A 26,879-nucleotide genomic window follows, 5' to 3' on the forward strand; every position below is an offset into this window, starting at 1 on the left:
TATACATATGAATTGTGGAGATATGTGATCGGCAAACTATTTCATTTCTGTTGACATTTTCAGCCATATATGTAATATAATACAGTGGTCCGACCTATCTGATGTTTCTACTGTGCTTATTTTATGTACTGTGTTGCTTTGCTAGCGTCTTTGTAAACCAAATCTACTGAACAGTAACATTTCACTGACGGTCAGATTAACTGGTGGCTGCCTTTGTCATAGTGGGAAGCTGCCTTACCACTGCTTTACTCATTTATTCTTACTTTTAATTACTTTTACTACTTACTGCTTATACTTATGTACATGTGCTTCTTTGTTTATTTCTTTACTAGCTTAAACTGACATTTGTTTTTGCTCTGCGCCATTAAATTGTATGTACGTGATGCCATTTTTTTTGATTGGCTAGTGCTTGTTGTCTTCATTGGTTGGGTTGGTTAGGTTTAGGCAGGAGGAATAAGATTGGTTAGGGTTAGGGTAAGAATATCAGGGTAAGCCAATCAGAGGCACAGTAGGGCGGGTCATGCCATCCTGGGAAAAAAAAAAAAATTGGCCATGTGAGGCAGAGATTTTCTGCCCTGAAGTTATTTTTAAACAAACATTGCGATTGGTTCTATTATACTTTCTTGGTCAGTACATTTGTTATCAAACATGTAAAAGTCTTGAAATATACATGTTTGTCGGTTACATGTTATGTAATATTTTCAAATGTGTTTCTCTAATTTTGTTTGTGATGAAGAATCTAAAAGTACAAGTTAATGTTTGTGAAGTAAGAGTTACAAAAACATTTTCCATGTGGTTTTATTTTCCTAGTATTGTCTATTGCTTTATTCTGAAAATCAGATGCGGAAGCTCTATGTCTCTAACGGTTAGCTTGACTGTGGTATAAATAGCAGCTAACAGCAGCAACAGCCCACATCAGTCTGCTGCTGTCTGTGTCTGCTCTGAGCTACCGGCAGCGTCAGTGCTGATTGTAAGAGTTTACTGGATGTATTAGTTTGTTAGGAGACACTCGACTTCACTCCCACAACAGACAACTTTGGAGGAAGAAGCTCATCTGTTAGCGGTAAGTTACCGACGGAGGTTTATATTGACGTTACAGTGCTGATACACTAATAACAGCTAATTTACAGTAGCTATGTTATCAAACACTTAACGTTACCTTAATTATCTGCTCTTATCAAATCAAGTTCCGACTAACATTAATGTTTTTAATATTTTAGTGTTAAAACAACTAATTTGCTCATATTTTCTATTAACTTCAGCGATTCAGTGTTAATTTGCGACCGTTAGAATTGAACAATTTAACGGTTTTGGTTTCAAATATTGATAGAAAACAAGAGATATTGTTTTAAGGTCTGATTTGACCTTTTTTTTTTTTAACATTAGAGAGAAATAAAAACATCTTTCACACCTTTCTGTCAGCCTGAAATGTCAAGACCTTTCCTAAAGTGACCCAGAATATAAAAAAATAGAAATATTTCAACATTTTATTTGTGTGCAGCTGATACACAGTCTTGTCACTTTGTCAATTTGACCCGTATTTATTAAAAAAACAACAACTCTAAAACCACCATTCAGAAATGTTGTATTCTTCACGTTCACTAACATTCATTGAAATCATGATGGTTGTTATGTTCTCCTACTTTTAGGTAACACAGGGCTATAATATAGTGTGATTGTGAATGTTTTTTTTCTCCATAAACAAAATAAAAGCATAAAATCTAAAGAATACACTTCCTCTCTGAAAGCTTAATTACGTATTAATCACCTATTCATTAATGACTGATGAGGTGCTCATGAATGAAAAATACATTTGTGGCTCAGAAGTTTGGTATAGAGACTAATTATGAGAGGATACCGAGAGGGTTCAGAATATGAACAGTATGTTACGGTTAAAACCTTTATTAGAACCATTATTAAAGCACATTTGTTCTGACTTCCATAAATATTTTATAAGATGCAGTTAAATTCTGTGCAAAACTAGTGAAATATTAATTTACTGATTTTATTGGTTGTGCTGATTTTATGGCTCTCATTGGTCTTATTGGGTGTGTGGTTATGTGTTTATTTTTATGTATGAATGATTGTTAGGATGATGTTTGGTCTGGAGATAAATGCTCTGTGTGATGCAGCGATGCTGAGCCCAAGAAAAAAATGCCCAAAGGGGACATTAAAGTGATACTGCAACCATATTTAGGTGTGCATTTTTAGCTTAAGGACTAATTAAGATTGAATTAAGGGCTGCAACTAACGATTATTTTCATTATTTTCATTATCGATTAATCTGTGGGTTTATTTTCCGATTAACAGATTAGTTGTTGGGTCCATAAAATGTTGGTCATGTTTTCCTACAGCCCAAGGTGACGTCCTCAAATGTTTCATTTTGTCCCGACCAAAAGTCGACAACCCAAAGATATTCAGTTAAACATCACAGAGGACTAAAGAAGAAGAAGAGAAGCTGGAATCAGAGTATTTGGATTTTTTTTATTTATTTATTTATTTTTAAATGACTCAAAATGATACATGGATTATCAAAATAGTTGGTGACTAATTTAATAGTTGGCAGCTAATCCTTGTTCAGAGTGATCAGTGTCTGAACAACGATATGTGATGAGGACGTGGATGATGACTGACAGGTGAACAGGGGATACAGTAAGAGTACTGGAGGTCTCCTCTGAATGGACAACCTCATTACCTGAATTAAAACAAGTGCTTTACATTGTGTAGAAAGTCGAGAAAAAAAGGTTTTTAGAACCATTTCAGAGCAGTTCCTCTGACTTAGAATATGTTCTTTTTGCAGGTGTGTCAAGCTGCAGTGATTAATCCATTCATTGTTTTTAGTCATTTTTTAAGAAGAAATTTCCCAAATTCTCTGTTTGCAGCTTCACAAATGTGAATATTTTCTGGTTTCTTTAGTCCTTTATAACAGTAATCTGAATATCTTTTGGTTGTGGACTGTTGGTCTGGACAAAACAAAACAAAATTTTAGGACATCATTTTGGGTTGCAGGAAACAGTTATTATGTTCTGTTATTTTATGGACCAAACACCCAATCAATTAATTAAATAATACACAGATTAATCGATAATGACAATAATCATTAGTTGCAGCCCTACATGTGTGTAAAACAGGACACTGCCTCTTCTGTTGACAGTTCACCAGCCGGCTATATTTCATATTTTTAAAGTGAAATTAAATCTTCAAATGAGACTTGATTACCTGCCATCGTGGCCTGTTGAGGAGCCAAACAAGCATTTGGCTGGTGGTTGGTGTCACTTTTACACCAAGTGAATCTCTACAACACACTGCGACCCTGCTGCTTCAGCTGCCAGACTGTCTGTAGAGACACACTTTGTTTTTTCAGTGTGAAGTTGTTTTTTTTTGCATTTTGTATAAATCAGTTTGGCACATTCATGTGCACCATCTGCATGAAAAAAAGTTCAGAATATGATCATATTTATTGTTCCAAAGCAAACCAAAAGAAGATGCATTACATATCTACTGTGGTGTTGCATGTTCACATTTATGAGGCAAATGTTAATTAACGAGTTAGTGAGCGAGCAAATCCACTTTAAATCGACCCTCTTGGCAATGCATCAGTGTGTTTTTGGGTCTGTTGTTGTCTGGTCTTTTCTTCAGGCTGCAGCTGATGATCATTTTTCATCTGTTGATTTTTTGATCAACTGATTAAGCATTTAGCCTATAAAATGTCAGAGAGTAATGGCAAATGTCCAGAGAGCTCAAGGTGACATTGACAAATTGCTAGTTTTATCTAACTAACAGTTAAAAACTAAAATATTGTACATTTAAAACGATATAGTACAGCAAAAAGCAGCCAACCTTCCCATTGGACAGTTGCTGTTGGCATTTTTAGCAAAGCTAGCAGCGTGGCTCTAGGGATGGCATTATCAGTCAGTCAGTCTTGACAGACAGAATTGTTTGGACTACTATTAGATGGACCATCATGACGTTTTGGACAGACATTAACAGATGAATCTTCCCAACTTTGGTGATTGTTTCCCTCTAGCACCACCAGCAGGATTTTGTTTGTTTTGGTGTTTGTTTGCGTTTGTCTCAACAACTATTGGATGGATCCCCTCAGGATGAATCGTAATGTCTTTGGTGATCCATCATCAGGTCAAAATTTCAATGTGTTCAAAACGTTGGTTTATGACCTAATACCTGCCAAACTACTAACATTTCCATCAGCCTCAGCTGTACTTTGTGTTTAGTGCTAATTAGCAAACATTAGCAAGCTAACATGCTAAACTAAGATGGTGAATATGGTAAACATTTTACCTGCTAAGGATCAACATGTTAGCATTTAGCTCAAAGTACTGCTGTGTGTAAGTACACAGAGCAACTAGTGTGGCTGTAGATTCTTCTTGCTTAATAAATCACTCAAACAATTAATTGACAATCAAAAATTTCTGTCAATCGACTAATTGACTTTTGGTTTCAGAAATTCTATTCATACTTTTCCGTTTGCAACAAAGGAGTTTGAGAGGTGAAAATGCTGCCATTTCCTCAGAGGTTTCATGTCTTCTTTAACTATTAGAACAAGGTTTTGTTTTGATTTTTGCTTTTTCTTGACTGCGCTCTGCTGCCGGTCTCACCAACTCAACATGCTGAAAGTTCAGGTCATGTCTCTGGGGGGACGTTGACAGTCATTGTGGCGAGGGGAACCACAGGTCCATCTGTCCCTTCCCCTCGTGTGCAGCACTGAGGGACTTACTCTATTTGTGGATCACAGCGTGGTCGCTGTGGTCTGACAAAAGGAGTAACGAGCCGCAGGGGGCGTGATCCTCAATGACTGGCAGTTACTTTACTTCCCATCCTGCCAACAGAGCGTCTCAAGGGTAAACTGAAGGAGGAACGCTGCTGATTGGACTGAAGCTGAGCTGTGACAAATAGAGACCTACTGTAGACTTGAGACATCTGGTGTCATCTGGAGAAAATACAAAAGATCAGGCTGTCACAGAAGCTTCAGTTTAAAAAAATATTCCTATCAGCCAGTAATTTGGATTGTAGTGTTGACAGTTATTCCTTTCTTTAGTAAAGTTTGGTGATTAAGCAGAAAGAATTTAAGTACTTTGTTTGGATTTAGAGCTGAAATTAATTGATTAGTTGATTGGAGAGCTGCAACGATTAATCACTCAATTAGATGCCAACTATTAAATTAATCACCAACTATTTTGATATTTTGATTTTTTTAAAGAAAAATAGTAAAATTCTCTGGTTCCAGCTTCTCAATATTTTCAGATTTCTTTAATCTTCTGTGATAGTAAAGTAATTATCTTATCTCGGGTTGTAGACTGTTGATCAGGACAAAAGAAGACTTTTGAGTTTTTCACAATTTTCTGACATTTTACAGACCAAACAACTGATGGATTAATCAAGAAAATAATCAGATTAATTTTCTCAATTTATCTATTAGTTGTTTAGTCTATTTAATGTCAGAAAATAGTGGGAAATGCCAGACATAAGTACCCAGAACCAGTGGTGGCATCTTCTAGCCTAAATTTTTTGTCAGATGTAAAGCAGAGAGAAGCAGCAAATTCTCAAACTAGAAAAAACTGGAACCATAAAAATTTTTACTTGTTTTTGCAGACTAATTTTTTGACAGACTAATCAATTAGCTCCAGTCAATTAGAAAATTAGTTTTGATATGATGTGAAGCAAAACAGTTTCAGCCTCTCAGATTTGTGGATTAGCTTCATCTCTCTGTTTTATATCTTTGTAAATTTCATATTTTTGGCTGTTTGTTGGACAAAACTAGCATTAAAAAGATGTCATCTTGGGCTACAGGAAATCCCTTAGACGGCCATTTTTGTTTTCTGACATTTTATAGACATTATATAAATGATTAATTGAATATCGTTGTGTCTGTTGCTTTGACAAAACTCGCAATTGGACGACACCATGTTGGGCTTTGGGCAATTGTGATGGGAATTTTACAAGTAAAGGTAAACAAAAAAGCATTAGTTGCATCCCTGCTTAGCTTCGTTCAGAAAAAGCTAAACTAGAGCTTCCAGCCTCTTAAAATGAAGCAACTCGTGAGCCCTCATCACAGCCCTAATACGGCCTCAGTGTGAACATAGGTGTGATCAGTTCAACCAAAGAGTGATTTTTCCTTCGCAGATTTATCTCATTAAAGGATTTTTAAAGGTTTGAAGAGGTGCCCAGTATTGTAAAAAACAAGGTAAAAAGTAAGAAAAAGAGATGAAACAGTGCATGAAGGATTTCTGTCTGCTAATGAGGAATGTGTGTGACTGAGTGGTAATGACTCAATCTGGCACAAAGGAAGAAGGAGGAACTGCTGTTTCCTTGATTCCGTTGATTTAATCACCAGCGTTTAACACAACCAGCTCCCTTCAAACACACTGCAGACACATCATGTTAATGACCCGGTGCTCTGTCAAAGGTTTCTAGTTCTAACGAGATTAAATTCAGCCAAACTGAATTAAAAAGCAGATGGTGAGTCCCGCCCTCCACAGAGCGACCCCTCCCCTGAACTACGCTCACCTCTGCTCTGTCATGCATGAGGGCTTTATCAGCTTTTCTCTTTCTTGGTGGTCTCGCTCAAAAAGCATTTTGATTTTCTGTATTGTTCAACCACATAAAACATTTACTGTTATGTAAAGATATTTATGATAAAGCACTTTTAACAATCTGGGTTTCAAAGCACTTCACAATAAATTTGAAGAAAATAGAAGAAATAAATGCCCAACACAAGCTAGCAAAGCTCTGTAAATGGAACTGTGTTAGCACACATGCTCAGTGGTGAAGTACAAGGTAAAAATACGATCACTGTTATGAGTCTTTGGAGCTGTTTCTAAACAAACCAATGTGACTAAACTCTTTATAATGAAGGAACACGTCACTCAGTGCAGCGGTGTGGCTCACTGACATGTTTTGGTCTGGAAGGTCTACGGCACAGAGGAATAAAATATATCAGGCTTTGAATACGCACACAATACTTGTTAGTAGATCAATTCATCGTTGGTTTGGCTCTGCAAAGGAGATTTGTTGACCATAAGAAAAATATAGAAATGGAGGCGCCCTTTAAGGCTTTTGTTGACCTTTTAATAAATGTATGTAATACAGAAAAATGCCCTTTACAATTTACCAGAGTACAAGTTGAAATATTGACATGTCAGTGCAAAATGCCAAAAGATCCAGTTTACTACTGAATGAGCAAATATTCACATTTTAGAAGTGAAATTTAACAATTTTTGCTTGAAACAAAGATGATAAATCGATTATCGAATAGTAAAGACTTGAACATAGACAAAAGCATAGGTTTGTAGAGCTAAGGATTTTACAATATTTCATAATTAAAGTAACACTTGAACACTTTACATGTTTATTAAGGTTCCGCTGGAAATCAAAAGTTATAGATATATAGTTATAGGCAGATATAAGACTAATTAAACTAAAGAATTTGCAGTCTTGATGCCATCTAGTAGTACGTGAAACTTTGCGTACATGATACATAGAGTGTGCTAACCTTTAGTGCATTCCAACCAAATTGGATTTGGTAATTTAGTCACTGTGGTCAGAAGTAGTGCAGCTGTAACACAGTGGCTAAATTACGAGATAATTTGGCACCAAGCCACTCGTGCACACACTGAGCACATGAGAGCCAATAAATCCGACCAGAGTCTGTACACGGCCGCTGAGAGAAACCAGCAGACAGTATTTTTCTCCACATGAACATCAAGTTTATTCTCACAAACCTGAACCAGATGGTCCTGGCTGTAATGACGGTGACGTTTCTTTTAAACACCAAGGCAATTACAGCGAGTGGAATCTGCTCCCTGTGTGGTCCCGGTCAGACAAGAGCTGCTCAGCGGTTCAGTTAGTTATATAATCTGCATGGAGGGTTACAATGTTAGTATCTGAAATGCAGTTTTTAGTCACACCCAGTGTATCGGATTCACTTAATAAACAGCAGTAAACACTAGTGACTGTCAGGATGACGAGAAGCAGCACAAACCGTCCTCTGCCGCTGTGCAGGACTCTCAGCTGTCTGAGGAGAGTGAACGCCACACTCTCCGCCTCTGCTTCCACCTCTTGGGGTTCGAGTGTAATTGGGTCTCTGGAGGATTACGTGTCTACCTCCGTGCTCAACATTTTTACTTTAATCTTTTAAGGTTTGGTTAGTCCTCCACTGGCTGACAGCTCAGCACTCTCAAGTGGCACTGAGGGCTGAAGTGTTGGCAGCAATTGGGAATAATTCTCTTTTCATCACACTTCCATTAGGGGTGAAGCTGTTCTTTAGCTTTTAAAGCAATCAGATAACAGCTTGTAGTTTGAAACTGGCTGACAGTGTGCTGGAGCTTGTTTCTCTGGGTCCATTTTGTTGGTTAGCCTTTGTGTAATGACAATAATTTTATAGCTCTCGTGTTCTTACTGTCATTGTCGTCCAGAGGTGTAACGGGACATAAAATTCTAAGTTCGGTATGATTTTAGTACAGCGGAGAAAACAAAGAAAAAGGTAGAATATAACATTTTGGTCTTTCATTTTGAAAAACATAAACATCTGATAATGTCTCATTGGAAAGGAAACAGTTTAGTCGTGCTGCAGTGGAAAGTAAAAACAACATACAGAACAGCTTCACTCAAAGGCTGAGTGAAAAGTTGACAGCCACAGAGAGTTGAAAGGGACAGAGGAGACACAATAATGTTTAAATACAGAAATATGGTGCATATTTTAATAATAGTGCACTCAGTCAGTGTCATGGGAGGATCGTCCAGCTCAGGTCCCATGGCAGCGACACTACATGAGCATGGTAACCAAGGTAACCAGGCTAACTTGGCTAAGCCAGCTGGCATGTATCCATGGATGTATAAAGAGAACTGGATACAGCGTCGGAGGCGTGGCCCTGTTCATTCGTATGAAAGTTGCTCAGTGGCGCATGAAGCCAAAAAAGTTCGACTTCCACGTATAATATTACTCGGATCTTCTGTGATCATCGGGCCCATAGAGCAAGCGCAGTAGTGGCCTTCACTGGCCGAGCCGGCTACTTCCGGTTTAGCCCTCCGGCTAACTTGAATGAGGATAAAACAATTCAATCGTGCGGCTCTTTTACGCTTTCGAAATGTGATCGGACCGAATGAATCAAATTCTGATAGTGAGACGAGTCATTTCGCAGGGGTTGTGATGCTCAAAAAATCTATCTGCTGATTTACGGACGTCTCTTTCACAATGTAAGTCTATGGAAAAAAGTCTTTTTGGGCCCAACAGCCTCACATGATGTTGTAATTACATGGTTTGGCCACTATGTCAAATTGGCCTCACAGCCCGGCGATGTTCGTGGGGGCTTGCATATATCCACTAGCATGCTACAGCTAAGTGGTGCACTGCCAAAACATTTCACTGTGGAACTTGCGCTCTAGAATTATTGTTCCGCATGTCGGAGTCAGTGGATTATCAAACTATTTTGATAGTAATTGTTTGTTTCATGGAGCATACCAAACTGAGGAAAGTCACTTACCGAACTGAACATCTTGTACTGAATAGTTTGGGACGAATACATAATTACATCCCCCTGTTGTCTAATCTGCAGCTGAAAGGAACAGTTTTAAGCCCCTTTGCTGTTGATGATCAAGGTGTTATGGAGTCGAAGCAGACGAAAAACAAAATGGTAAAACTTTTAGGTTGTTTAAAAGGTGCTGTTTAGGTTGACATCTTGTACGGACATAGATGGTCCCCAGAAGATAAATCTTAATAACTTTGCTGCACCTCTGACTTTTCCTTTAGTGCTACTAGCAGGTTTAAACTAGTGGTGTTGGGTAAAATGTGTCGATAGCTATTGGATGGATTTAACATTGATGTTCCCCTGAGGATGAATCATAATAACTTGGGTGATCCTTTAATTCATATAGCGCCATCATCAGGTCAGAATTACAGTTTGCCAAATACTTGCTTTGTTGCTCTGGTCGAAGAGGAAACAAGGAGTGTTTAATTAATTTAAATATTTGTATTGTATATACAGTATATTACTTTGTGTTGCTGTACCATTAGCTGTAGCTAATGTAACATTAGCGCCATAACTAATGGTCTATTTCTGACTTGTATTTTTCTCTTTTCTATATATTACTTTGCTCTAACTACCTTGGTTTAAATAAGGTGTAATAGTTCTTTTTTAGATGAGAAAAAAGACAAACTTGCTTTGTGTTTAGTTCTAAAATGCAAATGTTAGCAAACTGAGATGGTGAGCATGGTAAACATATTAAACATCAGTATGTTAGCATGCTGACTTTAGCATTTAGCTCAAACCACTGCCTTGCCTAAAAAAGTCTCATAGAGATGCTAGCATAGCTGTAACTCACAGTCTGGTCCTTGTTTGTTGATCAATTGTAGATCCAAGATCAAATATGTCTTGAAATGAGTAAACTGTGAATCTGTTGCTGCACACATTAAAAAGACAGGAGAAGGTTTTTCCTTTGAACTTGCAGTCATCAGGATGACTTTGAGTTCATTTACATTTGTAATCTGCATCTCAAACAGATCATTAAACACTTCAGAGATGAAAACAGTTATTGAGGTCTTCTGAGATGTTAAATTGGTGCAGGATTAGTCACCGTTTCACTCATCTGCACATGAACGTGATTTTGTTTTTTTCCCTCCATTTCACACTGAGGAAATAGAGCAAGTAAGAAACGGGAGCGGGGCTTCTTGCTGTGTGGGCAGCGCTGCTGTCAACAGATTTGGAAGGTCCTCCACATCCGTGAGTCATGTGCCTTCTGTTTGATAGTCCTGCATCATCGGCACAGCTGCCAGCAGCAACCTGTAGCTGTATGCAGAATGAGCAGACAATGTCCTGCTCAACAATGAGAATAGCAAATGACTGTCCTGGACTTATTCTTAAAAAACATAATATACTACATACTGTACTATATTAGTTAACCACAATCATGGTGATGTTCGTATTTTTGAAAGTTATTATGTCCACAGACTTTCTGGTTTACTTTCTTTCAACTCGTGTTGTTCACAAAACCAGAATATCTAACACAGGGCCAAAAGGCACAAATTACTGTTCATTGCAGAAAGGTTCAGATAGAGCAAGTGTTTTGCATTAATTTGCAGTTGTGTTTCAGGCCATCTGGCAAATGTAAATCCAACAGTCACTCTGCTTTTAGCTCTGTGTTGCTCTCTACCAACTCCTGACAGAAATATTTGTCTCTGTAGCTGCTAAATGCTCCAGTATGTTCGCCAGCTAGTCTCCAACAGTCTGTACACCAGGGCTATTATAGCCTTTTCACTAAAAACAGCTGCCTACTGTTTGTGGAGTCAAAGGTGATGGGAGCAGTAAACAGTTAAGTTGCTACCAGTAAACCAAAATATGTAGCTACAGGCTAAAACGCTCTGTAGAGTCAGATGATAATTCTGTCACTTTGATCCATGTTAAAGAATAACTCAACACTCAGTGAAAATCTGGTTTTTGCTGACCTGCAATGGTTTAACTTCACACCTTGCTGCAGCGATGTACAGGTGTACTTGGGACACTATGACATCACTACTGGGTGTGGTTACAGGTACAACAGAGCAATGGTGGAGCATTTAATGATATAGATCATATTTGGGCCTGTATGGTATCTCTAATTGTAGTGGTTTTAATGTGATCAGGTTAAGCCACAGCTACACTTTTTTGACTTTTTCGTTCCCATTTTGTGAAATAAAATTTAATGCTTGTCAAGCGTGATTGTGGAACGTGACTTACTGACTACAGAAAAACATAAACCAGTTGGGATTACTGGCCCTAAATCACATTATCAACAGATCACCATCATCATCAAAGTCAAAGTCTGACACATGCTCTGCAGCCTGAAGCTGCATGTTTGATCGTGTTCAAAAGCTGCTTCAGTGTTTTCACTCAGAATGAGCTGAAAACAATCGGCTGGTCATCAGCTCTCACAGATCAGCTGTGGTGGCTCACAGGGGACAGTAGTCACACTGAATATTCAACAAAAGCTTTGCAAACACTGAAATGCAAACAAAGGAGCTCCTAAGTATAGAGCATTGAGGGATTAGTTGGTCCACTTTTAATGTTGCTGCAGTATTGTCTGTATGACGGGAGCAGAATAATAGTGTACTTACTCAGCTTTACCGGTTATCAATGTTTTTCACGCTTTTCTGTTCTGTCACGACTCTTCTGTCTGTCTGTTTACTGCTTAAGTCTTGATGGTTTTGACAAACAGCTCTGCAGTTATGAATCATGTTTTGCATGTATGTTTAAAACAAACAAAAGAAAACATGAATCATGAACTGTGAATTGTGTAGAACAAAAAGCTTTGTGTTAACGTTTCAGAGTGATGAATCACTCTCATTACTGAAGTGATTTTTCCTTTTCCTATGGCATTTCCCTCCTAATGTACTGTAGGTACCATACTGTATACAGTCGCAGCAACAGCATCGATCATCATTTTATTCCTGCATGCGTGCGGTGGTTGCTATAGAAACAGCCAGGCATTAGGTAGGCTACAATGCCCAGGTCACAGTATATACCTTTGTCTAGAAGGAGAGCTTTGAAAAACTTTTGAGTAATGACTTTAGAAATATGTCGATACATCTGAGACGTGCAGGGTCAGGTTGATGTGTTAAATGTGTTTAATGAGGCCTGCAGACTGAACCTCCTCAATGTTGTCACATCTCTTGATAGATTATTTCAGGTATGGAATGTGCAAGAGGCGTAAAATACAGAATATACAGTATTTTAGTTCATTTGATTGAGATTGAAAATGATGTGTTTATCTTTAATTCAACAAGACTAAGAGTCTCATGCTGGCGGCTCTGAGAGGCTGCACAGCAGCGCTTTGAGCTAAATGCTAACAACAGCAAGCTAACATGCTCACAATGACAACAATAACATTTCGGCTGTATTGTTTACCAGGTATGCTGTAAATGGTCATCGTGTTAGTTTAGCGTGTTAGCATGCTAACTGTTTCTAATTAGCCATAATAATCTTAATGATAAAGTTGATATGACACTTCTAGCATGTGCATCGTTTAAAAGCATAAAAGACATAAAATTATTCATAGGCTGTGTGACAAAAATGAGTTTTAAGACGCAATTTCAAATAAACATGATTCGGTTAGTCTGAGCTCCTCAGACAGATCTTTCCAGTGATTTGGTGCCCTGACAGCAAAGGCAGCTGATACAAAGTACAGCTGAGGTAATATTGACATGACTTGACTACTCTTGGGACCGTGAATATCTGAACCAAATTTAATGGCCATCCATCAAATAGTTGTTGAGTTATTTCAGCCAAAGCGGTGGATGACTGACTGACAGAAAGACAGTCAGTCAGTCAGACATTGTCATTCCTACAGTCCTGCTGCCAACGAGGCTAAAAACAAATCATGTATTTCAGTAGAGAAACACTGCTTAGCTGTCATTTCCTGTGATTTTTATAATACTCATCAAGATAAGAACCAGAAACAAAATCTTACATGTCAGTCATTTAAAATGTGGTAATGTTTTATCTTTTGGTATTCCTTTCATGGGTGATTTCTTTGTGTGTGAATACATTCCAGCCATTATTACTCCTCTTTTTTTCTCTTCTACAGCTGATGTAAAGCAGCACCTGGTCAAAGGCTAAAGACGTCCATTCACCCACCTACATTTGAACTCAAGAGCCATTAAACAGGTACAGATGGTATGATGCTTTCTGTTGCTATTCAGTCCTCTCATAATGTTCTGTCTTCAGTTCACTTCAGTTTTGTCATATTCACAAAATTTCTGTTTTGTTGAATTCGTTTCAACATTTCTGAGTGCTTTTACCTTCACACAAGACCTCATGTTTACATCTGTATGTTAGTCTGAAAAACTGGGATTTCAGTGATATTTGGTGGACAGTTATGTCTAATAAACAAGTCATTTGTTTTTGGTAATGATGGCACTACAATGTAGCTGTTTACAGAGCATGGTTGGTTTTTTCTTAGATTTCCTGCTTCAGGATATCTCGCTCAGGTTTCTCACCACCGTGTCTACAAATATTGTTAGTTCTTCACCAGAAACGGTTGGATGAGCCCAAAAAATAGTTTGATATTCTGAAACTTTTTCTAAGCTAGGAGGATCTCTAAACATCTAAGAGTGTAGATAGCGTGTACTGAGCCAGTCTACAACATTTGAGGGCATTTAATGGCAACAATGTGTTTGTGTCTGACTTTTCTTCTCTGTCTGTGAATCTTTAAAAAAACAGCTCACAAACATAGTAATAAAAAAAGATTTTTCCCAAAACAGCTGGTCACTGTAGCTTTTAGCAAACGCTGCTCAGACAGGGGGAAATAGTGCATTTTTTGGAGACTATTGTCTGCAGCAGATTAAACCACATTTGGTGCTCTAGTGAGTATTTCTGGCAGCAGGATAGTGTGTGTGGGATTCAAGGAACATGTCACCCAGCGCAGCAATGTAGCTCATTGATGTGTTTTTATTGTGTTGGGATACACACACAATACTTGAAATTTGTTGACATTAAGAAAAATATAGAATATCATCAGTGTTACTCTTTTTCTCTAAAAAACACTGCTGCCATCACCATGATTGTCGTGTCATTGTGTATTTTGATGCAGGTCTGACTGCTTTTTCTAGAAGTTATTTTACTTTTTATCTCATGTCACAGTGACTCTGTTTTTATTGTGGCATACAGATAATTACCCTGGTCTGGTTTACATCATTAGACTGATCAAATAGAATTCAAACTCGTGGCTGCAGACAGACAGAATAATGAATGTAAATCCCCACAGAGGTCAGACTGAAGGCCTGATCAAATTTAGTCCAATTAACGCTAACTTATTTACACTGTCAGATGTCTTTGATGTTCAGGAGCTTCATCTACTTCAATAGAAACATATTAGTTTATGTGGATCCCAACAAGTGTTTATTCATGCAGTTTTATAAAGAATGCAGTCTGGAAAAGTATCAGTTAATTTATCTTCTCACTGTGTGTACTGCAAAAACTCAACTGCTTTGTACAACATGCAGCACGCAGGCACATGTGGTCATCCCCACAAACTTATCAAACACTAGGGCTGCACAATAAATCGTTTCAGCATCGACGCCGCGATGTGCAGAAGTCACATTGCAGGACGCATGATGTTACATGCTACAACTTTTGATGTGCTCTGGTTAAGGGGTGCTCTGGTTAAAGTGGAATTATCCTTTAAAGCAGCCCTCAGGTTGACCAACAGAGAACATTTCCTCAGAGACGAGGGTGACGGCATCTTTCTCCCCCTCATGTCAACATTTATAACAGCTCCAGACTAACAGGATGGAAAGACAGAACCAGCGGCACTGACTAAAACATGACATGTTTGCTGATACTGAGAGTAGTATTTTAGCTGTGTTAAATAATTAAATTGTCTGAATTTTAAACTCTATTTTAGGATACAACTTGTCCCCGTGTGCATAGTCAGCACAAATCATGACATCACTTTCACCTCAGTTCAACTGGAAGAAAAGAATCGTCTCACTTTGAGAAGAACGTCATGTTCACTGCACCACAAAACACGTGCGTGACTAAAGTTTACAGGCATTTTATCACAAAAGAGTCATCTTGTCATTTTAAATTCACACAAATTGTGATTTTTTTTTGTTCTAATGACATTTAATTAGTAAACAAACTCACTTTAACTTTTAGATAAATTCTGGATCTTCACCTCCATGTGTTACGTTTGTGTGGTATAATAAGTTATGTAAATTAAAACTGTTTTACATCACGTCACAACCTTGACAGCATTTTTCAGAAACATAAGGCTCCTAATGAGAATGACCTTAATTTACTTTCTAATAATCAATATCTTCCCTGTGGAGAGAGGATGCAAACTGACCACTGGACAACCTGCAGCGACTGTTTAAACAGGTCAACAGTGAACAGCTCGTGGTGCTAAAATCAGGTCAAACTTAACTAGATCAATGATGATAACAACACTTAATCTTAATTAAAACACTATTTGAATTCCACTGCAACATTTAACCGAAAGAGATTTACAACTAGAATTGCAGCCTGGGATTGATAGGATACATACAGTACTTCTCTGTCTGTGTTTTCTTTAAAAAAACATTTTCATTGCAAAGAAGAAGGCCAGACAGTCTAATAAATCTATTTTTATTTCAAGTTGAATTAAAAAAAATCTTACTCTTCTCCACTTTAGTAGTAAAACTGTTGGTCCTAGCCTGATAATCAGACTAAATTGCCTTTCCTTTTCAGATTGTATAGAACTTGGTGTGCTCAGCTAAAGGTCATTTGTTTTGTGTGGAAGCTGATGAATCTCAATTGTGATAGTTTACTGATCTGAAATATCATGTTAAGCTGGAATAAAGGTGATATCAGTAGCTTATGGGGCTGCGACTCACAATTATTTTCATTAGCGATTAATCAGTTAGTTGTTCGGTCGATAAAATGTCAGATAATCGTGAAAAATGTTGATCACTGTTCCCCTAATGCCAAGATGCAACCTTAAATACCTTGTTTTGTCTCGACCAACAGTCCACAATCCAAAGATATTCAGTTTACTAGCATAGAGGACTCAAGAAACCAGAAAATGTTCACATTTAAAATGCTGGAACCAGAGAATTGGCATATTTTTTCTTAAAGGCCTGATGAAACAGAAGTTAGAGTGTCTTTAGCTTCTGTACTGTGGCGTATTTCCCAGTGAAACGGAATATTTGAGCAGCGTACAAGAGGGATTTAAATCAAATCCTTCGCATTTGACTGGACCATCTGGTTAAACTGTCAAAGTGATGTCACTGTGTTCCCAGATCTCAGCAATTAATTTGGTGAGTACAGTGTTATCATAACTGATAGAAATGAGAGCCAAAACTTTAAAAAAAAAACCCAAGTTGTAATAAACCAGTTTTTTCTTTAACTAGTCCTCTTGAGTCCTTTAGCAGTGAACTGATTCCTCCCACAGCTTTTTGTGCTGCAATAAACAGTAAAGACTGCTGCACTCAAACAAGAGCAGAAAGTAAAAATACATAATGCAACAAAGGGTAGTGGAATACGTGTTATCCTGCCCAAAAGTGGGATGATACTTCAGATCTCTATAGTTTAAAATGTCGACTTGAGATCCATTGTGTCTAAAATGCAGAGAATTGCAGAAGTGATAATAAATGTTTATTCCTCAAATGGTGCATATCTCACACAGCAGTATGAGATTGCTCTTCAGATTCCCAACACATAGTGTTTGAAGTGGCTACCATGGCAATAACTTCTACATTGCAGCTAATAAATAAGGGAAAAGGAAAGAAGTGACACTAAATTAGCCCAAACTGGTTTGAGTGTCTTACTGAAGAGGCTGATGATTCAACTAATTAAACCAAAACTGCTGGTGACCCCATGAGAGCTTCACTTCTTCTTGCTTCTCCACTACTATTCTTTCACATCTGTTTAGCATTCAGAACAGGAAAGTCAGTCAGTATTGTTGTGACCTGGCTCAAGTGGCCACAACAAAAGGGAGACACACCAGTGTTAAGTTTTAACAAATAGATATTTTATTAAAGCAAAATGAAACCAAATTGAACCAAATTAAAGGATTAACCAAATATGTAAAGCATGGGGTGTGGATATCAGTAGCGTCAGCGGGTGTATGGTGTGCATGGGTGTAAAACACAACTAATCTTAACAGGTGCCTGCGGGGAGAGAACTGCAGCAGCAAGGCAGCCAAGTGTCAGAGAGTCAGCGAGAGCGTCACCGCAACCAGGCTTAAATAATGAGGGAACACACCCTCAGGTGTTCCAGGTTATACTGACAATCCACCTGCAGGACGAACAGAAACACAGGTGAACCACACAGCAGCAGAAGATGACTCAGCAGGGGTCACAATATGGATGCTCCAAAGAAGCCTCCGCCTTCAGGGACGCCCCATCTTTATGTATTCCTCATCCAACTGTTATTATTTGATATGCATCTCAGGGCCTTTCCAAAATCAAAGTGTGTGAAAGAAGATAATATGATGTCTCCCCCGACTGGCTCTGTTTATGGTTATGAGGCATGGTGGCAGCCCCTCAAAGGGAGCAGCTGTCCTTGTGACTGGTTTTCATAACAGGTAGCTTTCAGCAAGGACAGAGAAAGGGGGGAGTGGTAATAATTACCTCTTTGAAAACACTCCCCCGAGGCTAGCCTTATCCAAGATTTCTCTCCTCCATTTCACCAGTCTTTCTCATCCACCTTCATTCAGTTCCTCCACATGAAATGAAAGATAGAAGAAAATTGTTCATTGACTTTGCTTAAGTAACTTTTAAATGCTGAAAGGAGTGTATTCAGAAGCATCTCTAGTTGACAGGACTGATTTTAGGGAGATTGAAGGATTTCCTGAGAGATTGGCACCACTTTTTGCCACCATCATTTACAGAAAATATCCTATTGTTTATTAATAACATATGTTCAAGGTTTCTTAATTAGTACTCAAGGGTAAATTTGTTGTGCAGACGAGAGATTCAGCATTCCAGAGTTAAAAACAACATCACAGCGATACAGATTCAAGAGACGTCAAAACAAAATACATTAAAACAAGTATCATCATAGTATCAAAAATAGTATCAGAGTACAAGAACTCCTAAGAAGGTCATGACAAAGTGCCTCTACACACACTCATCCACTCACTCAAAAGCTTAAAGTGCCATGCATGGGTAAAGTGCATCATCTTGTGATAGCATTGTTTAGTAGTGCAATGGCTGCAGGTACAAAAGCATTTCTGTATCGTGTTGTTCTCCACCGACAGCCTGAGCGAAGGAGCTGGAATTCGCTATAGAACAGAGCTCACCTTACAATGTTTTTTTTTTTTTTAATGCATGAATTGTGCTATATGAATAGAATGAAAAGTTTCCTCCTCCTCTTCCTCTTCTTCTTCTTCTTATTATTATTACTATCAATAAAAGTCCAATAAAAGAGGTTCATCTTGGTTTTATCAATGTGAAAATGGGACAGTTTTTGAGACAAAACAAATGCTCATGTCCCTTTTTACACACTGCCTCAAAATTCTTCTCAAAGGTCAATTTAGAGTCAATGGCCCTGTTCACACTTAGTTTTAAAACCTGTCTTGGGTGATCGGGTCACGAGTAGACAGCAGTAAATACAAGTGTAAACGACCACCAAGACAAGTTGTGATCTGATCACTCAAACCACTTGCTGAGGTGGTCTGGTACGCATTTTACCACATATCTTTTGTAGTGTAAATGCTAATGCGTCCTGATGCGTCCCCGACAAGGATGTAAAAAGAAAATACATCATCAAAGCAGGATGTGGTGGTTGTTTTGGTGACAATAGTCCTACGCCAAATGACTTTGTCCTGCCAATCTCAACAGTTGCAAAACAAATTTGGTGCTTGTCTGGATACAGACTGACATAATAACTATGTGCGTGGCCCTTTGACCTTCTAGCGGAAGTGACATAAGCAGTAACAAAATCTGAACAGAAGTGGTCAGCTGTGTTCAGATCACTGAAATGCATTTTAAAACCAAGTAAACAGCCTCTATGACTGTCCCAAGATACCTGTAGCTTTCTACACAGTCTGGTCTTTGATTGATGGTAGTCTCATAGATTGAAGTATGAGTTCTGAAATCTATGATCATATCCTTTGTCTTGGATACGTTTAGCTCCAAGAAAGATTTGTCACACCAGGTGATAAACTCATCAATGACTGAGCCTTGGCTGGACTCCTTGTTGTGTAGCAGACTCACAATGACTGAATCATCTAAAAACTTCAATATGGTCCTGTTCTTATGCTTACTTTGGCGCATGTTTGTGTACAGAATATAAAGTAGAAGTGAGAGAACACATCCCTGGGGTGAGCCAGTAGAAGACCATAATGAATCTGATAAAATGCCGAGTTGGATAGTATTAAAAGCTGTAGAAAAATCAATAAATAGCAATCTAGCATGGGTTTTATTCCCCTCTAGGTGTTTAAACAAAAGGTTAAGTAAGGTCATTATAGCATCCTCAACTCCTCTGTGTGCCCTATAGGCAAATTGCATAGGGTCGAGTGCATGCCTGGTTTCCCTTGTAAACTCTGTCTTCACACACACAAGAGAAGTGTGGGCAACCAGCCTGAAATCATTAAAAGCTTTGGGGCTGCTGCCTGTAGGAAGAGGGGTGATCAGATCCTGCTTCCACAGGTTAGGTACACGTTGTAGGTTCAGAGACAAGTTGAAAATATCATAAAAGATAGATCTTAATTGCCTTGCACATGACTTCAGTAACTTTCCACTGATATACTCATGGCAGGACAACGCCTCTTGTTTATCTTTAGAGAATGGAAGGACTTTTCAACTTCTCTTTGCTCCAGGACAAAGTACTGATTGTCTTTGAGTTTACATCTAAGTCCCTCAACTTCATCTCTAAAGTCAAACTGATCAAATCTCTGATAGAAGTTATTAAGAACATTGGCAGATTCACTATCTGACCTGAAGCCATCCATACAGTAGTTATGTTGGTTCTGTTCTTGCTTTGCTGTATGCCTGTGATTGTTTTCATGCCAGACCAAGCTAAGACAAGGTTCCTCTCAGCCCCTCCTCCTTGACTGAAGGACAGGTTCTTCTTCTGTGGACTGTAGACTAGACCTAACTGCCTTAGACATCCACTGTTATTGGAGTAAACCTTTATCTTTTTAGTAGGAATAATCATATTCTCACAAAAGGTAACATAAGAACAGATTACATCAGTGAGTTCATCAATGTCCTTGCAAGAGTCTTTGAACATCTCTCAGTCAATGCAGTCAAAGCAGCCTTGAAGACAAGCAGTGGATTCCTCAGACCAGATTTTAATATCTTTGGTCTGGATTTTTTCAGTTTTATATGTAGAGAGAAGGAGCATGCAGTTGTGGTCAGCAGAACCTAAGGGAGGCAGGGGGATTGATTTATATGCTCCCTTAACTGTACCATAACAGAGATGTTATTCTGCCTGGTTGGACACGTTACATATTGGTAAAAGTTTGTCTAAGACTTTTTTAGGGACATATGATTAAAATCTCCAAGTTTGAGGTTCAGTGCTTTGGGTGAAATGGACTGTAGTTTTTGCACTACATTAAATATAGTGCTTGTGGCAGTGGCAGGATTTGCCTTTGGATGAATATACACAGATGAATATTTGTGGGAATTCACATGGTAAATAGAATGGACGGAGCGACACTGATAGAAGTTTAACATCAGGCGAGTAGAGTCTTTCTCTGACAGTCGCAGAGCCACAATAGCACTTATTGACATAGAGGCACAAGCTCCCTCCATTAGATTTTCCTGTCACCTCTGCTTGACGATCCAGGCAAAATGGAGTACCTAATCCGTCTATAGACAGGTCGCTATCTGAGTCCTGCTCAGTGAGCCAAGAATCCGTGAATAGCATGATGCAGCTGTCTCTGTAGTCTTTGTAGTAGATTTCCTTGTAGCTCATCAAGTTTATTCCACAAGGACTGGACGTTTCCTGTAACCAGGAGGGCAGGGGAATACTGGTGAGCTGCTGTTTCCTTAGTCAGTCTGACACCTCCTTTTTTCCCCCACTTCCTTTTCTTAACCACTCAAATGATCACAAATCAGGGTTTCATTGTTGTCCCTTCAAATAAAAGTGAAAAGTGCCCTGAGATAACTTGTTATGATTTGGTGCCATATAAATAAAATTGAATTGAATTGAATTGAAATAAAGTCGGGAAACTGAAGATGATTAGATGAGGCAGCGATGATTAAAAGCTCCATCACTGCAAATCAATAGTGAAATGTCTAAAAGCACCTGTTCATGACGATCATAGGCAATCAAGCATCAAAAACACGCACAAACTCACTAAAAACATCAAACATAGGACGCCGAAAAAACCCACAGCAGGTTGCCGCATGAGCATGCACCCTTGCGTTCCAGGCAGATGCCTGACTGGTGAGTTAAAAAACCATTTTTCTCTGCTGTCTGCCAGTATGGTGTGACATTTTAAAGCTGCATTGTTTCATTTTTGGACACTGGGGGTGGAAGAAAACAGCTGCCACCAAATACCTTCCTCATAACGTTATTAGCAAAGGCATCAAGCAATATTAGCATTCATTTTGAGTGATGTTTTTGTCCAGCTGATGAATGTAAGTCCAATATTCTCCTTTAAGCTCTGTTTTGGTCTCCACCAACTCCTGGGATATCTGTCTGGGTCTGGGAGTGCAGGAGTTATGACTCATTTATATATACAGATGTGTATACATATATGGATGTATATGTAAATATACAACAGTGGAAAGCATGTAATTTCAATACTGAGCTCCGACCGTGTAGATATTTTGTTAGGTTTCCACTGAACCAACAGAAAACAAAGTAGTTAATTTCCAAGCAATGAGTCCATTCACTGTTTTTCAAGTTCTGGTGGCTCATTAAATAATTACAATAAATGCAAAAAAACAAAAGATGTAGTACCAAATACCTGCTAACAGCATCAGCATTCTAACAGAAGTCAACCAACCACACAGTAACTACTGAAGCTGACTTTTTTACAACTTCAAGAAGGATAAAAAGTCTATTTTCCAAACTCCAAACCGTTAACTGCGCTGCAAATCCAGAACTTAAATATGCATCTCAGTACTACTACTTTTTTTCCTGATGATAAATGATCTATTCTCATCCACTGAGGTAAAAACAACCTGACAAACCCTTTGATTTTTCTTCACACACTGCTAAAAGCTGTTCAGTAACTTCAGTATATTGAGAATATGCTTAGAGAGGATAACATTTGTATTTAATGGTCCAGTAAACTTCTCTGGAGTTTTAGCTCACAGTGATGAGTAGAAAATGATTCAGTGAACTTTTCCTTTAAATATCTACATAAAGTCATTAATTTTGCTGACGTTAAAAAATTGCTTCCACAGTGACACTCATTGCATACGCCACCTTTATTAGCATTTATAATACACAGTGTTGAGGAGTGCACAGTCAGCATATTGCAGCAGTGAAACAAGATCCCAGTGTGAATCTCCAGCTTTCCACAACCTGTGTGCGTAACTGTTTCTGCAGCGATTACCCACCTGTGACAGGATGCTCCAGTCCAATAAATCACGGTGTCAGAGAGGCTGGAAGGAAGTGCAGCGTATACAGAAGTGTTTTCCCTCAGTGCAGGAAAACTAGTAGACCTGATTGCCTTCATCCATCAGAACAGAACTGCAGCAATGAACGGGGAGAGGAAAGCCCAGAAGATTTCATCTTTCTGTCTCTGTACATTAGAAAGTGATGTAAAGTGATGAGAAAGTAAATATTTATAAGATTGGTATTGATATTGGTAAATCTCAGGAATATCGTGTGGTTGCTTGTTGGTGTTTGTGTATTTTCCCTGTGTGGCTTCTGATATTCTCAATACAATGATATATGAGGTCCGTCCAAGTGTTCAAATATTTTGTCACCATGGACAAAATGCAATAACTGTGAATAAATATGTGAATGCTCGATATGGAGTTTTGGAAAAGCCACTTTCAGATGGTTCTTACACTAAACACCAAAAAAATGATAAATTTGTGATGTTCAGCTACTCCAGGGCTTAATGTATAATGCAGTAAGTGCTATTTTTTGTCTGTTTTCTTTAGAAAGTCTGGTCAAGAGATCAAGAGATTTTATTGTCATTTGCGCAGGTACAGAACAGTAAAGGTACATTGGAATTATTCTCTAACTCACTGGTCCCCAGTATAGCCCCCAATAAATGCACTATTTCCACCTGTTTGAGCAACATTCACTAAAAACCAGAGATGCACCGATCCACTTTTTTCAGTTCTGATCCAATTCTGATACCTGAATTTGGATATCTGCCAAACCAATACCAGAGCTCTTTTTTCTTGACTATTATTATTAATATTGTAATCATTATTATTGTTATTGTTGTTGTTATGTGTAAGGCTACATGCGGCTGTAATAAGCCACACAGCACTTCTTATTAAAAGAGTGAAAAATATACAAAAATGTATTAAATTTTAATGTATTCCAAAGCAAAATTTGACATGGTGTGTAGTGTGTCTTTAAAGAAAAATCCATTAGTTTCTACTGGGGAGTTGTGCTGACCCAAAACAGCATGCAGACAGATTCTGAGGTTAAAAACAAATTAATTTATTATAAGCTAAAACACAAGTTAAGAACAGATTGAAAACACAGGTTAAAAGTCCAAGTCTCTCAGAAGAAATAAAACATCACTAAAGGAAATAAAATGTCTCAGTGTTAAGAGTCCATCTTAGAGCAGTCCTGTTTTAGCTTTGTCTGCAGCGTGCGGGTGGTCTCACCGGACTTATCTGTCTCAGTCTCCTACTGCATCAAGAGTTCATATGATGTAAGGTGGAAGAATCCAGCTATATAAACTAAAAGGGACGAGCCAAAATAATAGCACAGATTCACCCCTCCGCTTTCCAACAAAGTGTGTCCCTCTTTCCTCCAGGGGCCTGCAGGCACAGCATGCTGAGCTCCGTCTCCTTCCTTCTGTTGGCTGTTTGCCTTGCTTTATACTCTCCTTTTCCGCAACCAGGCCATAGGCTGGCATCTTTGTTCTTAGGTTGCGTTCATTGCATACTGAGTCTCTTCTACACTGGTCCGTCACTGCATCCATGAGCTCTGCTTCTCTGTCGGCCGGTCAAAACATTAGACTATGGAATCTGGATTGGAATGTGGATCAGTAATGTCAGTCCAACATCCGATGAGTGAATGATGTCAGTATCGGCACTGATACCTATATCAGTATCGGATTGTTGCATCCCTACTAAAAACTACAGTGGACAGCAGTTTTTAAAGATTTACATCTTAAGTAGGAACCAATAGGCTTGGAGCTGTAGTCTGCTCCTCATCTCTGCTTGAGGCTAGCGGCTCCAGGCTACATTAGCTGCTACTAGCATAACACACCTGAATCTCGGACCGAACTGTCAAGTTGCATCGTGGGTAATGTAAGTGCCAGGCTTTGACAGGTTTGGTACAAAAAAGATATTATCTTAGGCTCTGCTGCATTGATGTTGATCCTTTTTTTAAAGGATATTTATAGGTATTTTTTACAAAGTCCATCATAAGTGTGACAGTGTTATAGAAGTGAAATGCTAAATCTGTGGAGTACTCTTATAAAGGTTATTTATAGTTGTGCATTAGGAGGCAACCATGTAGCTTCTTTTGAGAGCCTGTAGCTGGACAAGTGCCTTCTCAAAAATGTGACTACATCTTGGGGCTACAGTGACCAGAAGAATGCTTGTGTTTTCTCTTACAAGTTTCCAGTGCCGTGGAGATCGTTGATAATAAAGACAACATTAAGCAATTTAAAGAAAGACTCACTAGTTTTCTCCTTTTCAGTAACACATCTAACAAAGTCACATCCAGATTTTCACAGTGACAGACTGCTCAGCAATAGCCTGCAAATCAGTAATGAGACAACATGAAATAGAAGTTACCCAGATGTAACTACAGTACGAGAAGGACGTGCACTGTCCACTGTCACTCAGTATCACAGAATAAATGAAAGAATGTAAACACAGTTACTGTGGGGGATATAATTAAATCATGTAATGATTTGGTTAGTGTTTAATGACAGTTGGTGAGAAGCAAAAGACCAAAATCAAATCAAAAATGGGTTGACCTCTTTCCTAAACGCTTAACAAGCACTTAATGGAAAACAGACTGATGGACTGTGGGAATCAATATCTTTTAAGTTATTGTGTTTAATGGCAGCTGGGCTTGACAAACAGAGAGAACATCAGTACATGGACACACACTCATACAAACAGCCACATACTAGGTGCTAATACAGACACACTTACTGAACTATCAGGCTGTCCCAGTATGAGCTAATCAAACCCAACACCTGAATGATCTCCAGTGTTGCCCCGCAGGAAATCAGTGCAGGGAGAATCAGGCTGCAGGATTATTGAATTGAAGCAGAGCGATTCTTCATGACTGCAGAGGGGAGAGAGAATTTTCTGTGGCCATTCTCTGTATGGCTGCGTGAAATTACCCAGCTGCCCCCAGACCTATTTTTGAAAGGAGCCACAGCTGCTAAATGGGACGAAAGCACTACTCTGTGTTTCTGTGTGAGTGTGTGGTACACACTCAAAATGTAAGATACAGGAAGAAGAGGACCTGCATTTTTGTGTCATAAAAGTACCTTTTTCGCTAATGTACCATAACAGGCCAGATGCATAACTTTTGATCCATCATAAAAGCTGGAGTGCGGGACTTACATATAAATGAACATCCATTACATTCAAGCCCTTGCCGTACGAGTTCACACAATACTGATTAAGCCCATCACCGCCAGGTAAATCTCTCTGTATTTCACAGAATACCAGAGTTCTGGTGTCTGTGGTTCCTGTGCTGGTGCACCAGTAGTGATGTGTTTTACATCAACCAGCAGTGATTGGTTTGCGTCTGTTGACCAGGTCGGACTGTCCTCAGTGCCCTCCAACCAAATTGCGTCACCAGGGTGGGGACAGGCTCATGTAAAAGATTTCAGGGGTCTACAGTGATGACATCAACAGTTTTTGTGTAATTACTCTCACTGCCAGAAGGGGGAGACAAAAGTTCTGCACTGCATGTTTAAGGTTGATAGTTCAAGTTTCATACCAGTTCAGCCTAAACTAAAACCACAAAGATCATACACCTGTCACAAGTATGAATTGCATAAATCAAGCCTGCATCCCTTTTTAAGGGGGGTCAAGCTATATAATTATATATAATATACCGTATGTGAAATATGAAAACGTGTCTTCAGCAATTGTATTTGACAAATCACATCGCCAGATTCTTCCAAAAGCTGAAAGAAAGTAAATTTGTTCCCCTCCGTCAATCATACCATCACTGATGCACATGTTAAATATAAACTAGTGCGTCACTGCTATGGATGATTAACACATCTGTACTGGGATTTATAATATAACAGGCCTGAGGATGATCTATTATTGCCTT

General features: G+C 38.7%; 1 protein-coding gene across 2 annotated transcripts in view; it reads left to right on the top strand.

Moving 5' to 3' along the window:
* Positions 1-876: 876 nt before the first annotated feature.
* The window catches only part of LOC122987416 (tetraspanin-18-like), a 40,480-nt gene continuing 14,477 nt past the window's right edge, over positions 877-26,879 (top strand). Inside the window, exons 1-2 of one of the 2 annotated variants that reach the window (XM_044359304.1) lie at positions 877-1,063; positions 13,576-13,664. In XM_044359304.1, coding sequence (XP_044215239.1) covers positions 13,662-13,664 — 3 coding nt within the window. In that variant the 5' untranslated portion in view covers positions 877-1,063; positions 13,576-13,661. The remainder of the gene's footprint in view (positions 1,064-13,575; positions 13,665-26,879) is intronic. The other variant, XM_044359312.1, reaches the window with a different exon arrangement.

This window comes from Thunnus albacares, chromosome 1, assembly GCF_914725855.1.
Source record: "Thunnus albacares chromosome 1, fThuAlb1.1, whole genome shotgun sequence".
Classification (NCBI taxonomy): domain Eukaryota; kingdom Metazoa; phylum Chordata; class Actinopteri; order Scombriformes; family Scombridae; genus Thunnus; species Thunnus albacares.